This window comes from Bombyx mandarina, chromosome 04, assembly GCF_030267445.1.
Source record: "Bombyx mandarina strain Sakado chromosome 04, ASM3026744v2".
Taxonomy (NCBI): Eukaryota; Metazoa; Arthropoda; class Insecta; order Lepidoptera; family Bombycidae; genus Bombyx; species Bombyx mandarina.
In genome coordinates, this window is record NC_143211.1 from 446,493 (window position 1) to 462,556 (window position 16,064).

The 16,064-nt window shown below is 36.9% G+C and overlaps 1 protein-coding gene and 1 long non-coding RNA gene across 3 annotated transcripts; one reads left to right on the forward strand and one right to left on the reverse strand.

Annotated features, from left to right (window-relative positions):
* Nucleotides 1-15,799, forward strand: LOC114249472 (CKLF-like MARVEL transmembrane domain-containing protein 4). Of its 2 annotated transcripts, none has more exons than XM_028183068.2 (4): nt 1-136; nt 2,525-2,666; nt 12,549-12,815; nt 13,260-15,799. In XM_028183068.2, the coding sequence occupies exons 2-4, from the start codon at nt 2,532-2,534 to the stop codon at nt 13,407-13,409; spliced, it is 552 nt and encodes a 183-aa protein (XP_028038869.1). In that variant the 5' UTR covers nt 1-136; nt 2,525-2,531; the 3' UTR covers nt 13,410-15,799. The 2 variants fall into 2 exon arrangements, with proteins under 2 accessions (XP_028038869.1, XP_028038871.1); XM_028183070.2 differs by having other exon boundaries at nt 16-232.
* On the reverse strand, nt 6,171-7,746 carry LOC149503050 (uncharacterized). The gene is made up of 2 exons (XR_016325820.1): nt 7,556-7,746; nt 6,171-6,474 (listed from the first exon to the last, which is right to left on the reverse strand). It is a non-coding gene; the product is annotated as an uncharacterized LOC149503050 (long non-coding RNA).
* Nucleotides 15,800-16,064: the final 265 nt, after the last annotated feature.

Below are 16,064 nucleotides of genomic sequence, written 5' to 3' on the forward strand. Positions count from 1 at the left end.
TAAAAAAACTCAATATTATTAGTTAATAGGTAGTTTTGTTGTGGTAGTTAAACAGTTTATTAAAGAAATTAAACTTATTTACAATCAAAATTTCTTGTGACACAATTGAGACGTAACAAAATAAAGCTCTTCTGAGGTATGAGTTTTTCAAATCTTTCTTGGTGATTATTTTGAACTTTCGTTTCCCAATAACTATTTTTGGTCGTGACAAATACTAAAAAAGGGCTGGACGGTAATTAGAACTTTATTGAATTTTAATATTAGCTTTCCGTTGGAATGAAATTAAGAAATATAATTTAAAAATATGAACAGTATTGTGAATGTGGCCAGTATGTAAGACCTACTTTTCCTGTAACTTTTATTGCTATTCAAAACTACGAAAAATAGTATTTCAACGAAATTAAATTTTAATATATTGTAGTCGACATTCAGACTAAAAGTACCAAGACACTAAAACAAATACACTGACAACATTTTGAGAAAAATTAATACTATTTTGAAAGTTCCACCCCTTCACTATAGTTCAGCAAACGCCTTATATTGTTGCTTGTTGAAATATATTTGCTACAAGAAAAGCTGAACAGTATTTCTGTTATCTGAATATTTAAATCTTTGCCTCCATTATCACTAAATCATTTCAATAATAGGATTGAAAATTCTTTACATATCTAGTATTAGATTTATATTTGAAAAATACACCTCATAAATTACATGTGTTTGTCAGTATTGTATTGTTATTATTGGACCCTCAAAAAAGCTTATCGCCAACACACTGACACATTTGAGATTTGGTGGTAGAGAAAAATGATAAGGAATCATGAGACTGAATGAGTGACTAACGAATCTATTCTTACGGAACTCAAGTGTCTGATGAGGGTTTAGCATTCGCACGCAGAGGAGTTGCCCATTCTTTAGACACATTGTCAGAAAGAGAGGTGACAACTCAGAAAAGCTGCTGATACCAGAAGATGCAGAAGACCCAAAAGCAAAGTCCAATGTGCTGGTGGGATCAGATACACTACTCTCAAAACTCTAGTCTATAATGCCAACAGTGCAGTCATGGATAGGTAGGCCTGGTGTAGAACAATCCAGAAGAAAGTTATTAAGGGTTTATTAAGCAATTAATTTCAGCATTAAGGATTATCAATACAAGGGAGGAGGAGGAGGTCATTATTCTTCTACATATACATATTAAAGAAGAAGAAATTGTTATATTGTTATCAATCCTTGATAAGTGTGTGTACATTTTTATACTCAACCAGGTATCTTGAAGATGGAAAAATGATTTTCAAATACATACCCTGATACATAGAAACAGCATTACATACTTGCCAACTTCATAAAAGGGTGTTAATAAAGGCGCAAAGATAGGCAATATTTAAAAAAAATCTAAGTACATATGTATTTATATTTACTGAAACCATGTTAATGGTTTCAAATTGTTTCCTTAATTGAAAACCCAATGAGAATATGTTTCATTATTTTTTATTATCAGAAGTATGCATTAACCACTATGACTCATTAGTTTTATCAATAAACCGATATCACTCTGTTTATCATTATGTTAAGCTTTGTTTTCAATGAATATTACAGATAAATTGTATTCACAATGTAAGTTTAATGTGTTACACTTGTGTGATTGTATTTGATATCAAAATAAAATACATTATAAATTTAAACACCTGTAAATTAAAAACAAGCCACCTAATTATACAAGCTTATCATTAAGTGGGACCTTAAATTAACTTCCAAATCAATTAATGAGCCCAATCACACATGGCCATTCTGGAAAAAATAAATATTTAATAAGAACTGAATACAGTTTTTTTTTTGTGTGAGATTTGTAATAGAAACAAACAAATGGGCAGAACTGATTATAATTCAAATGCACATAAAAAGCACATGCTATTTGTGAGATTGTACAGGAAGCACACATACAATAAAAGAACAAATACACCATATCTACATCATACCTCTGAATACAAAATAGAGTTCACAAAGAGATTTCATTTCCATTGGGAGTTGTGGTCTGATACTTTGGTAGAGTCAGGGTTACTTAATCTGTATATTAATATGTGAAGCAAAAACTTTGTATCCCTTTTTACGAAAATTGCGCGGACGGAGGAGTATGAAATTTTCCACACTTTTAGAGAATATAGAGAAGAAGTGCACAATGCTAATATTTTTTTTAAATAATGCATAAAAGATACATTAAATCAATAAAGAAAACATTACACACACTACATACCATGTATTTGACGCACACACGCATGCATACTATTTATTGTCAAACTTTTGTTCTTGACGCTGTTGTCAAATTGAGATTAAATATTGTTTGTCTTTGTTAATATTTTTTATAGTGTAGTCTTGGCAAAATTTGTGATTATAGAAGTATAAAATACAATCATAATAGTCTACAAACTTAAAATTCTAATTAATTATAGTCGAATTTCGACTACTGCGGGACCTCTAGTACTAAACAAATAGGTGACCACAGCATATAAAATAATATCTACTTTCACAGGTGTAAAATGGCGGAAGTAGGATTCCCAGGTCAGCACACAACCACAACGACGGTCACTACCAATACCACTGTCCAGACCAACATAAGATTTGACATGTCATATCTTACAACACTGCCGGGAATTTTGAAGGCTGTTCAAGTTGTGAGTACACTAATAAACATATAATATACTTAGTCTGGCCATAAATACTGTTACAATTAAAAATAAGCAAAATATTACATTTGAATTTGGAATCTGTCATTTTTAAATGATTGCTCATTGGGTTTTTTCATTTTGGCGCCAATACATTGTACAATATTTTACGATATTAAAATGGAGTGGGGTGATAAAGAGAACCGAAGCGCTGTGATTGCATTACACAAAGGAGGTATGAAGCCAAATGCAATTTTTAAAACTCTCCATACGCTTGGTATTAATAAAATGTTTGTGTACCGGGCTATTAATAGGTGCAATGAGACCTCCTCTGTTTGTGACAGAAAAAAATCTGACCGTCCACGTAGTGTTCGTACGAAAAAGGTGGTCAAAGCAATAAGGGAAAGAATTCGAAGAAATCCTGTCCGAAAGCAAAAGATTTTATCTCGGGAGATGAAGAAAGCACCTATAGTCGGATTTATAAGACGAAGCCAGCTGAGAGTAGCTAATGTCACTTTGTGAAATAATGTTGCTATATTTAAAGTAATAGTGATGCGTTCAGTTCTCGTTCAATCACATGAATGAACAATGAGTGTGAAGAGTTAATCATTAATTTCAAACTATAAAAGAATATTATTTATATTTTACAATAAAATTGTATTAAAGTGCTCTAATATATGTTACCAGTAGTATGTAACTACAATCAGTTTTTTTTATTTTCATTACCTACCTATAATTGTTATATTTTATACATCTATAGTTTCAACTATATGATGTATTGGAAATAGGACCGTCTTACAAGCTTCTTCGCAATGTTTTTCTTAATGTTTAAAACACTCGGTGTTCAGTACAGGTAGATACTATAGGAACATAATATTTCGTCGAAAACTCGTTGGTATGTACAACACGCCTAAAATTCGAACCCCGTACCCGATACCGGCAATTCGGCACAACTTTTTTTTTTTTTTTTTTTTTCCTGCCTAAGCTGATAGCCCTAGGGGCTATTTCAGCGTAACCCTAACTTTAGTAGGTGAGCTCACGGGGTTCAAACCTGATGACGTTGCTAACACGAACCCTAGCAAGAGCCGTGCTTCGCAGAATCTACCACCGGATCGGAAACGCGACCTACTGAGAAGATCCGGCGAGAAACTCAGTGGGCTGTGTCTGAGAGTTAATTTACTCGTCGAGCCCTTCGTCGCAAGCGACGGGTTCGACGAGAACGGTGACCGGTGCTTGAAGTACCTAAAAGCACCGTTAGTGAATCGGGAGGATCCGAGATGACGTGTTTTGGGGGACGTCGACTGCTTTCCATTTTGTCCGCAGGATCGGGAATGAACGGCACACCAACTATTCATTAGACAATCGAGGCAATTTCATTAATTCAGGAGTTTTTTCAATCGTTCACTTTGTCACAACACTATTTTTATTTCATTAAAAGCTGACAACACAGTAAACGTCAGTTGACTTCGTCTAATAAAAAATCCGACTATAGAACCATGTCGCGTATTTTAAAAGATGACTTAGGACTTGCAGCCTATAAGAGACGTACTGGTCATTTCTTAACTAATAATTTAAAGGAGAATAGGGTGGTAAAATGGAAACAACTACTGAAGCGGTACGCAAAGGGAAGTCATAGAAATTTTTTGTTTACGGATGAGATTTTTTTATACAAGTGAGCAACATTTTAACAAACAAAATGACTGTATTTATGCTCAAAGCTCTAAGGAAGCTTCCCAATTAGTCGACAGAGTGCAACGTGGGCACTATCCGACTTCAGTGATGGTTTGATGGGGTATTAGCTATGAAGGAGTGACTGAGCCATATTTTTGTGAAAAAGGTATCAAAACATCGGCACAAGTGTATCAAGATACCATTCTTGAGAAGGTAGTGAAGCCCCTTAACAACACATGTTCAATAATCAAGAATAGTCCTTCCAGCAAGACTCGGCGCCAGGTCATAAAGCTCGGTCTACGCAGCCTTGGTTGGAAACGAATGTTTCGGACTTCATCAGAGCTGAAGACTGGCCGTCGTCTAGTCCCTATCTTAATCCGCTGGATTATGATTTATGGTCTGTTTTACAAAGTACGACTTGCTCTAAACGCCATGATAATTTGGAGTCCATAAAACAATCCATACGATTAGAAGTGAAAAAAAATCCCATGGAAAGAGTGCATGCTTCTATTGATAACTGGCCTCAACGTTTAAAGGACTGTATTGCAGCCAATGGAGACCACTTCGAATAAGCTTTTTATACTTTAAATTGTTTTATATTTATGTATTAAAGTAACACACTGTAAAAGTAATAAATGTTAATTGCAATAGATTTTATTTTTTATTTTTAATTGCAACGGTATTTATGGCCAGACTAAGTATATATAGCTGGACAAATAACCTAATCGTCCTGAATTATTTCTTGAATTTAGTAAAACATTTCATAAGGAAAATTTAATGGTAATATAATGTTACATTAATGCTGGGGTTCTGGATAAACAAAGAACAATGGCAGCTTTCTATACAACATTTTACCTGATATCTATTTGAGGCGTCTTGAAACAAAAAAATACGAAAACGATAGGAATAACATAGCTTAAGCTTAATCAGAAATATTTTTGGTATTAGAAAGTCACAAAAAAAAGATATCAACGTGTTTACTTTATAATTTGAGGTTATCTATCAATAAATAGATTTCTCTGATTTTTGTAGGCACGGACTATAACAAATTGAAAAAATAAGTAAATGATATGTTTAAATAACATTTTAGTTCCATTATCATAGATGAACCAAGGATACACTTCTAATAGTACTCGAGTAGGTACCCTTAGCAATTGCAGAGCTACCTCGGTAAATATACATATTATATAGTTTGTTCTTTCTTCTTTGTAAATGTGTAAAAATGTGTGTCAGAGATAGGTACTTTTAACCTTTTGAACGAATTAGTCACATATTTGCGACAAACGAAGGCTTGCAAAGCTAATTTAGTATAGTAGAATTATTTTGTCCGTGCAGTTTGGGTCATAAAAAATCGGAGCGGTGAAGCAAGTATTTCACTCTCTCTCTTCCACTCACGAGCCTTATGGACGGGCATAGTCATGCGCATTATGTCAGTTGTTATACTGTTCAAATCATTGTCATCTGAAGTGCTGGCATTACTATTGTATATTTAGTTATTTAAGTACTAATTGTAAGAAAGGATAATTAATATTATTATTTTCATTTTAAATACTTTATGAATATTATTCATTATCAAAAAATATTGCTTTTTGTCCCAATAGTATAAATGCCATCCTTTACAAATGTATTAAACCGGAAGTACACAAAAATCGAATTAAAAGCTTATTAAATTAACATTTTTTCGTGGCTTTGCCACGTAAATCTAACATCGTATAAAAAACGAGCAAATAAAATGATGAAGTTTCGTTTGTCTTAATCTAAGACGCCTTTTAAAACATTCAGGTAAAAAATTGCCATTGTTCTTTTCCACTAAAGTACAAATAAAAAGATACAATAAAAATGCTGTTCTAAACTTTTGTTTAATATAAATTTATGGTCACGGTTTTAGTAATGAGACCCTTCATATTCTTCCTTTAGTGTATCATGCCCTCATCATTCTAGAGGTAGCTTGTGCAATAGTACTAGCAGCTGAGACATTCCCAGTGAATGCCATAGCTGCAGCAGCCAGACTCCCTGCTGCCACCCCAACAGTCTTGAATCCAAGTAGAGTTAATAACCATAAACCTTTTCCAGTCCATAGAACGACTTTAGCTATCCCATTGACGAGACAAGCAGCACACGCATTACCCATGTCTGTGGAAATGTTCTTCAAAACAAAGAAAATACATATTAAAATAAAAATGTTGAGAATAACCTTGAGACATGACATCAAGCCTCAGTCCTGTCAGAATAACAGCTACTCTACTGGCTCATGTAATTTCAGAAATGTTATCGATAACCAAATACAAACTTTATACAAATAGAAGGTTTTAAAAACAACAAAACGTGTCAGACAATGTAAGGTCCCAAATCCAGTATTATCAAAAAAAGGTCAAACTAAAACAGTTATAATATGTAAATACAAGTTGATAAATCTTGATTAAATCAAATTTAGCTCTCTAGCAGAAAAAAAACAAATTTAAGAAAGTGAAGTTTTATAATTTTCATTATAGTCGGATTTTTAATTAGACGAAGCCAGCTGACAGTAGCTAATGTCACTTTGTGAAATAATGTTGCTATATTTAAAGTAATAGTGATGCGTTCAGTTCTCGTTCAATCACATAAATGAACAATGAGTGTGAAGAGTTAATCATTAATTTCAAACTATAAAAGAATATTATTTATATTTTACAATAAAATTGTATTAAAGTGATCCAATATAATAATATGTTACTAGTAGTATGTAACTACAATCAGTTTTTTTTATTTTCATTACCTATGTACCTATAATTGTTATATTTTATACATCTATAGTTTCAACTATATGATGCATTGGAAATAGGACAGTCTTACAAACTTCCTCGCAATGTTTTTCTTAATGTTTAAAACACTCGGTATTTAGTACAGGTAGATACCATAGGAACATAATGTTTCGTCGAAAACTCGTTGGTATGTACAAAACACGGCTAAAATTCGAACCCCGTGCCCGATATCGGCAGTTCGGCACACTAACTATTCACTAGACAATCGAGGCAATTTCATTAATTCAGGAGTTTTTTCAATCGTTCACTTTGTCACAACACTATTTTTATTTCATCAAAAACTGACAACACAGTAAACGTCAGTTTACTTCGTCTAATAAAAAATCCGACTATAAATTATCAGTACCTACTATAAATGTCATGGGTTCCGTTTTTTGCCATATATTAGAAAACTATGAAATATGAAGAATAATATGAAAAACCTACCTTTTTCAACTTAATACAGTAGATATAGCGGTTGTGTTGTTTAGGTCTCGTGGGACAATTCCTGGAATATTTCTTAAAATATATACATTCACTATTGTATTAAATAAATTCCATTCGCATTTGACTGTGAATCTGCGATCGGGTTGGATGTATAGTACCTACACTACCGACCTAGGTGCACATAAAGCAAGGTATAGTCTGGTAGTCTCGTATAGACTTAGCGTATCGAACGGGACTAACACTAGTGATGTGCATTACTTCTTAAAAGTACACATTACCTAACTTGAAACTTTTTCATGAATCACTTTTATACACTGTATTACTATACTGGCTTAAATAGGTAGACGGGTTCATGGCTTACTTGGTGTTAAGCTGTTACTAACTAGTAAAAAGCCTGAATACAAATTTCGAAATCTCAATTGCAATAGTAGTCATCCATCGTGTGATGCATCTATGCTGGTCTTCAAATCACGCAAGCAAATATCTAATTTTTCTAAAAACAAATCATTAATTTGTGTAATAACTGGTGATAGGGTGTAGTGTCAGTCCGCACCGGTAGATACCACCACCGTGCCTTTGTTGGTTGCGAAGCACTTACGCATACCGGTTTGAACATGAATAAGAGGCTACAATACATGTCTTAAGGCATTCACGGTGTGACCATATGATCTCCACTTACAGGTGAGCCATGAGCTTGTTCACTCATAATGCAATAAGTAAAAATAATTATTATCACACACTTACTATAATACGATAACTAAACTATAATATGATATTAAAGGCTGTGGACTCAACAGAAACTACCGTTAGTTAAAACTTCTTAACTTATTAAAGTTTACGTTCTTTATTCATTTGTTTGATTTTTAAATTGCTTCGTGTACATGCTTAATTCTTAAGTCTTATATACTAAATTATGTCAAACAAACTTTATTCTTCTTCAGGAACCAAAATTGTAGTAAATAATAATTATAAAATATGGCAATATGAAATAAAACCACACGCCGTACCAGAGAAGCTCTTGTTTTGAAATGAAGGCTTAAAAAATATTAATAGTTATTTAAATTATATATTAACTATTAAAAACGACGTAAAATAAGCAAACCCTATGAAATTTAAAACACATTTAATTAAATTACAAATTCCTTAAAACTCAGATTTTTACATCAAGATCTGTCGTACTTTCCCATCTCTAAAAGATCAAGTTAAATACCGACCATAGACATTTTTTGTATGATTCGTCCAACAGACAGGCAAAAGGAATGTAGCCAATACTATCTAATCTTTTGTATGGCTTTTGGCAGAGGCATCTATTGCATAAATAATAAATGGAACTGAATAAAATAATTTAATAGTGGATAAATGAAAAAGACTTAACTAATTAATATTTTTTATGAATTTCATTTTGACATAAGTTGTTATACCTTCATCTGATTACGCATTTTATTAGAGAAGATGGTTCCTGGGCTCCTATAACCAGGATTTGGGCGTCGTCTTAGTCGCATCGTGGCCATGGTGGTCATCATATACCAAGCATCTTATCTTATCCTTAAAGTTTCCTTTTTTTTTATGGCCGGGGCTGAACCTTCCGCATCGTTCAGTCCCACCTACATGGCGCGCGGGTTTGTGCGGGACTGGACGTTCCGCAGATGTTGGGAGTGGCCCGCGGATCCAAGGGGTGGAATTTAGGAGTCTACGCACTAAACGATTCCCCTACACTCTTTCACCCGACGTCTGATCTCCGTCCGGGGTCAGACTACGATCAGAGTAGGAAGGTTTCCGTGGTCAATACCCGATACAACCAAACTCGCAGTGCCATCCCGAGGACGCCCGACCGACGGCTCGTCGGCCTCTCCCGTTCCGCCGCCTCCTTTCGCGAGATGGTGGTCTCGTAGAAGTCGAGCATCGCCAGGATTCGTCGCTGCCGAGCATCATAGCAACGACGGTCGGCAGCGACAGGTTTTTTTTTGTTTTATTGGTTTGATGGTCCAATCCTATCTTCGTGACGAGGCCGCGGCGCTGTTCCGCGAAAGCGGGGCAATGCGCGAGCATGTGCTCCGCCGTGTCCTCGTCATAGCCATTGCAGTGGTGGCAATTTGGCGTCAGCTTCGTCCGGACAATGAGGCGCAGGTAGCGGCCGAAGCAGCCGTGTCCTGTGAGCACCTGCGTCGCTCGGTTGCGATTCACCCAATCTGAGAAAACTGGGCGGATTGCCTCGATGGTCCATCGCCCGTAATCGGGATTCGTCAGGCGGTGAGACCACGCCTTGAGCACGGCCCACAGAGATTAGAGTATCTGCGCTCGTACTTCCATCGCGGCGCGACGTGGTTCTCCCATGGAGTGGAGTTCGCATCTCCACGCGTATTCTATGGCGAGCGCATCCACTTCCAGGTTCCAGAAAGGCGTCCCGGTGAATATGCACGCCGCCACGGACGAGAAGATACGATACCTGCGAATCATCCTGACCGTAATTGCTGGCTGCAGATGTGGCAACGCCGCAACATTGTCGCGGTTCAGATCTAACTTTTCGTAGTGAGCATGGAAGCTTCAACGACTATCCAGCAGGAGACCGAGGTGCTGCGTAACCCGGTCGCCTCGATTTCGAGGCAGACGTCCCCGATCACGAGGTGGGCCCCGAGGCGATGCTCTCCGGGCCTCGTGAAACAACAGGCCTTGGGATTTCTTGAGTGCTACTTCCAGGCCCAGTCTTCGGATCATGGCGACGACGAAGGCCACCCCCGCACAGAACAGACGGGCAAACTCGTAAACACTTCCCTCGGGTCACGACCAAAGTGTCGTCTGCGTAGCAAATTACGCCCAAGCCCGGGAGAGGAGGAGCGCGAAGGGCGCCCCTCAGGACTCAGTCGTAGCCGATTTTCCACATAGGGGCCAAGTGGGTCAAAACCCGATCTCTGTGGAATACCGCACTCGACGGGGAAGCGGAGCACTACCCCACCATTCCCAGTGCACCGACCTGTCTTCGAGGTAGGATCCGATCAGCCGATGGAGATACGCAGGGTCGCCTGAAACTCTAGCGCAAGAGCGCTAGATGTCGCTGAGCGTAAGAACGATCACCGACAGTGCACAGTGTTGAACGCGTTGGCGATGTCCAGGGACACCCCTAGTGCAACCCCGCCTCAGCCGACAGCCTCATTGGAGAGGGAGCGCACGTGCATCAGCACGTCGATGGTCGAGCTGCCCTCCTTGCTGAATTGCCAACAGTCAACATTTTCCTCTGATCGATTATTCTATTTAAGCAATAACCAAATTGAATAGCTCCATAACAGCATCTAACAGCATCCCGAAGGCCTTAGCAGACCGTTATAACTGTCAATACTTGAACCATTGTACCATCGTTCACTTGCGGACTAAATAAAAATAATAATAATAATGATTGATTAGAAGTAAGTATCAGTTGAATGGAATATTTAAATTTATTCAACTGATAATTATTTTTAATAATGAATTTATTTTATTTTATCTGTTTTGGTAATTTTAAGTGTGTTTCAACTATGTTATGTACACATATGGACTTGTTGTTGTTGTCTGAAATAAATAAATTATTCATTCATTCATTCATAACAAAATCTCGTTTCAATGTAGTCTGATTCCGTGCTTTCATAATAAATCTTCTTACTGTGCATAGCTCTAACGAATTACTTCTTAATTCAAATCAAATCAAATCAATTCAATTAATCAATTAATAACCTAGTTCATCGTTTGTTTCCCACATAAATTGTAATATTATTAACATGTTTAAACCTGAAAATTATAAAATTAATTTAGTAAATCAATTCAGGAAAGTCGAGGCCTAGCGTCAAAAATCCCCGACCATAGACAAGTGGTACAACGAATAATGAAACACAACAATTTAGAATTGTTGCTTTTCCTTGAACTGTTATTTATTGAACACTGTTTTAAAATATATTTTTTTAAGATTTACATAGAACAAATCGTGTAAAAATGAAATAGCAGAAAACATGCAGATGATTATAGTTTTTAATCATGACATGAGTAGGAAATTATGAAACTGAATTCTACCTAAGATTGGCTAAGATTCGTGTTGTCTTAATTTTTATTTAATACAGTAATCTCCATTTTAACTCGGTACTCATTAACTCATTTTCATATTAGGCGATTTCAGTCCCTCATTTAACACGGGTGAATACCCGCACAGACAGACATATAACGTGTGAAATTCCCGCATTATCTAAAGATTCCCTTAGATAATGCGGGAATTCGTGCTGTCAAATTCATAATAATTTATAGTTATTTAATAAGTTCACAATTAATTCGCACATTGTTATAACCTTTGCACATTGTGTGAATTGTGTTGTTATAAAATTAAATTAATTTATTAAATTTGTGTTCGTAGTTTTTGAATTGTAAAAACATTGGTTATATGTATTGTATTATATTTCTATATAACGCGTTATATGGGTTCATACAAGCGCGTTATGCGAGAATACTCCTACAACGCATTTCCTATACCGCGGAACTAATCCACCTTGCTATAGGATTACTGTATATACTGTTACGCCGGTAAGAATAACGCCTTCTATCGTCGAACGAATATCAAAGGATCTAGTAGCACCTAGAACGCTCAAGAAGTACAACGTCATATATTGTCAGATACCGGAAACACAATACTAGAGATGTGAGGAATATTCTCGATAATTCTAGGGATGAGGTATCGGTTATAAAAGCGTTGTAGAGATGGCACGCAGTCAGTCAATAATCGGAACTACTCGAAGCGAAACAGCGAACGGATCACCTGAAGCGAAGCGGAAGAAGCGAATTGAGAATTTAAAGTGTTTGTGAAGTGTTTAAGTGTTGAATACCGTTTTTAATTCATACTTCGGTGGAATTTTATTTATCCCGAACTCCAACGCGTAACAATACATAGTAGACAACAGCGTCGTAATAAATTGCCTCTTTGGCTTGTTGTCGTAACTTTTGTTGCGAAATTCTAAAAACACAATCGATTAATTTTCAGGGTGCCAGTCTCCTTGGTTTCATATGTATTCAATTCTCAAATTTGAAAACGTTATCAAAAGGCTCATATTTCGGCTGGATATCGATGATAGCGTTCTGGTTCACGGGCATCCTCCTCGGACTGTATCTGTTCCACATCGTCGAGAAGTTCTACAAGATCCCCTGGCTGAAGATGGAGTTTCTGTTCTGTGCCTTATGGACGCTGCTGTATTTGATCGCGTCAATATTGGCGACTACGGTCTACGATAATCCACATTCTGCCGCCGCTGTGAGTATTAGGCTTTATTGTTATTTCTTTTTCGGTCAGAATAGCGCGCAGTAGATAGCTGTCACGCATGGTGAAGCTCCGGTCATCATTCTCGTCGAACCTGTCGTTTGCGACGAAAGGCTCGGCGAGTAAATTAACCCATAGACACAGCCCACTAAGTTTCTCGCCGGAACTTCTCAGTGGGTCGCGTTTCCGATCCGGTGGTAGATTGAGCCCCGTGAGCTCACTTACTCGCCTGGTGACGCTGAAATGGTCTGTCAAAACCATCAGCTTAGGTAGGGAAAAAAGAAGGTGAAGCCGTACTCTTTGTTCCTTGCGAAACAAGGACTTTATTTTAAAGCTCGCGTGCATATGATAAATGAGCACGTATAATCATTGTTTAAAAGAATAAAGTTTATACTGTGGGACGAGAAGGCGCTAAAACATGTTTAATGATATTTCCAGTTCTTCGGTTTCGTCGCGACCGTAGCGTACGGACTGGACGCGTTCCTGAAGTGGCGCGGCGTGCGCGGCGGCGGCCTGGCGCAGGGCACGCGCGTCGTCTCCAAGCAGACCACCTCCGTGGAGGCGCCGCCGCCCCGGGAGGCCTACTAGTCCACTTGCTTTACATGTCCCGGAAATTTATGAAAATAACCTTAAGTTCAACAGTATGTATTCACTATTTGAAACTGCACACTCACATATCGTAAGCTTTCGAATGTTATGTACTTAAAGCTCGCAGCGAGTTACTGTTAGGGCATGTAAGACTTAGTCACAAGTTTATCACAATCTAATTGTCGAGTTTTAAATTATTTTAATTATTCACTTTGACATTTGAACCCATCAAAATGTTATCGGTCGCAGCGCTTGCGGCAGATACCGACGCGCGACGTGAGGATCGTATTACGTGTAGTTACGCATTCGCGCGTTGAAGTCTGACGGGTGCAGCCAAAATACAATACTGTTGAGACATCTGCTGTTGAAAGCTTAACGTGACGCATATATACCATTAGTCATTCGAAAACAGAGCAAACTACTTAATAGGGGTGGGGGCTGACCCGCCGGGGGGCACGGGGCGGGGGCCGACCCACCGGGGGGCAGGGGGCGGGGGCAGCCGGCGCCGGCCCTGCTTGTTGCGACCTCATGCATTTCGTAAACTAGGATTTGTATAAAGTTGTCTCGAGCGTCGTACATGACGAACCCACGCGGACCGACACATGCAACAAACTAACTTTATCTATCTATATTCTGTTATCTATCATTCTAACGGACCCATCGAAATTAAATTTATACTCTCTACTGTACTATTTATAACTCCACTACACTACACACAAATCAAACATTTGTTTATTTTTGTTACATTTTTATTGAATTTTAAACATAATATACTGTGGTTTTGACATACTAAAACACGATTCTAACAACGAATTTCGCTTTAACTGTATCGTCACGAACATTTTGTCTCTGTCGCTCGTCGCTCTCGGCACGAGAGAGAGAGAGAAGCAGCTGAATGTACGTTTGTTTGTTTGAGCGTTATTTTTAAGTAAGGTCAACAAAACAACTCTGTGTACCTGCGGTTTTATATTAACATGTTTCGCTTAGTTTTTAAGAATATTATTTTTGTTACTTCATAATGTCTTCATAGTGAGTTAAGCGTACGTGTTAAACTTTAAAAGAATAGTGAAGTAAGTTTCAAAATAAACATGGCCTTATTAGATAATACACTTTGCCTGCGGTGCTGTTGTCCATTGTATTATTACTCGTTCGAGATTTGGAACGAGGTCAGTCAGTATTTTTTATATTTTATGGTTTAAAAGCAGGCTCGCCGTACAGTTTGTTGATAAATAAAATCGCGTACCCTAATTAAATACCGTAGATTGGCGGAAATCAGGACTTTTTCCAAATCCAACACAAATTTTCAATGGTTTTTCTTACCAATAAAATTGAAATTAAAATGGTTCCGGGGGCTTAAATTTTTATATACGATACATAGTTCATTACAAAATATACACAAAAACTGAAAAAAAAACTAGCTTGACCCGATTCACCTTGGCTTTGGAGTGAATCCGGTCACGTATGGGGACAACAGTTTTTCGATATGGCTGGCACTATTTAGTTGTTAGCTAGGTAATAAACTTTTTAATATCTTTAATGAGTTACATAACTTTGATGACTAAGTTAAACTATTTAATATTCGTAAACACTAAATAATAGTCATTTTTAGTTCAACAAAGTTAAATCTAACAGCTCAACAAAAGTATTGTGACATCCCAGATTTGTCCCTATTCTAGCTCTAGTCTCTATTCCCCCCAATCAACTATATTTGATGTTTTGGAATTAAAATAAATATGTATACCTATATAAGCGTCAACACCGCCAGCCGAGCTGTGCTCTCTGTAGAACGTAAAACCACATTGACATTTATAAAATTGTACTATTTATTAATCACTTTTATACTGTAATCTTTTTAAAATAATTATATATTTTTTAATTGTTAATATTTGTTAAGTTTTGTACTAAAATACATAATAATATATTTTTACTAACGAGTTGTTAACGATATTAGCGTCGCACCGAGCGCCCGCAAGATTCAAAAGATATGGATAATAATTATAATCTAATCAGAGATTGCAATTGATTAATTTCATAAATATTATAAGGCTGTTATTTCAACGAAACAATCTAACAGTGTGTATAATTACCGTTTTGTTTTGTTGTTTGAATATTAACATTGACTTTGGTCGAAAATTAATTGCATTCATTTGCATTTGATGAAGAATTTTATATCTATTACTTACACGATTTTAAAAACAATTTTTAAAAGTTTTGCTACTTCGGTGAGTGAACGTTCTGCGCGCTCTCCGGGGTGATTAATGCACAATTCAAATCGTGTTTAGGCATTTTAATCAAGTTTTTATCTAAATGTTTTTTTTTTTGTTTAATTGAATTTAATCATTTTATTATTATGAATTTTATAATATTTTAATAAAACGTTTGTATTGTAAGTGTTATTTATTGATGACCTACGCACGTACCTGACACACCACCACGAATGATTTACGATGAAGAAATAACATCGTCTATTGCCTCTGTGAGTCCGCGCGGGTAGGTACCACCATCCTGCCTGTACCTGCCGTGAAGCAATAATGCGTTTCGGTTTGAAGGGTGGGGCAGCCGTTGTGCTGTTAAACCGATACTCAGACTTAGCTGTAAGGCCTAAGATGATGATGATGATGGTAGCTTCTGGTAGTTTAAACTTTAGTAGCGGAA

Bases quoted from the DNA above. Each gene is read 5' to 3' on its own strand.
- LOC114249472 (XM_028183068.2), top strand. From the start codon at position 2,532: ATGGCGGAAGTAGGATTCCCAGGTCAGCACACAACCACAACGACGGTC. The intron at 2,667-12,548 runs GTGAGTACACTA...ATTAATTTTCAG, and splicing joins TTTTGAAGGCTGTTCAAGTT to GGTGCCAGTCTCCTTGGTTT. The intron at 12,816-13,259 runs GTGAGTATTAGG...TGATATTTCCAG, and splicing joins ATCCACATTCTGCCGCCGCT to TTCTTCGGTTTCGTCGCGAC.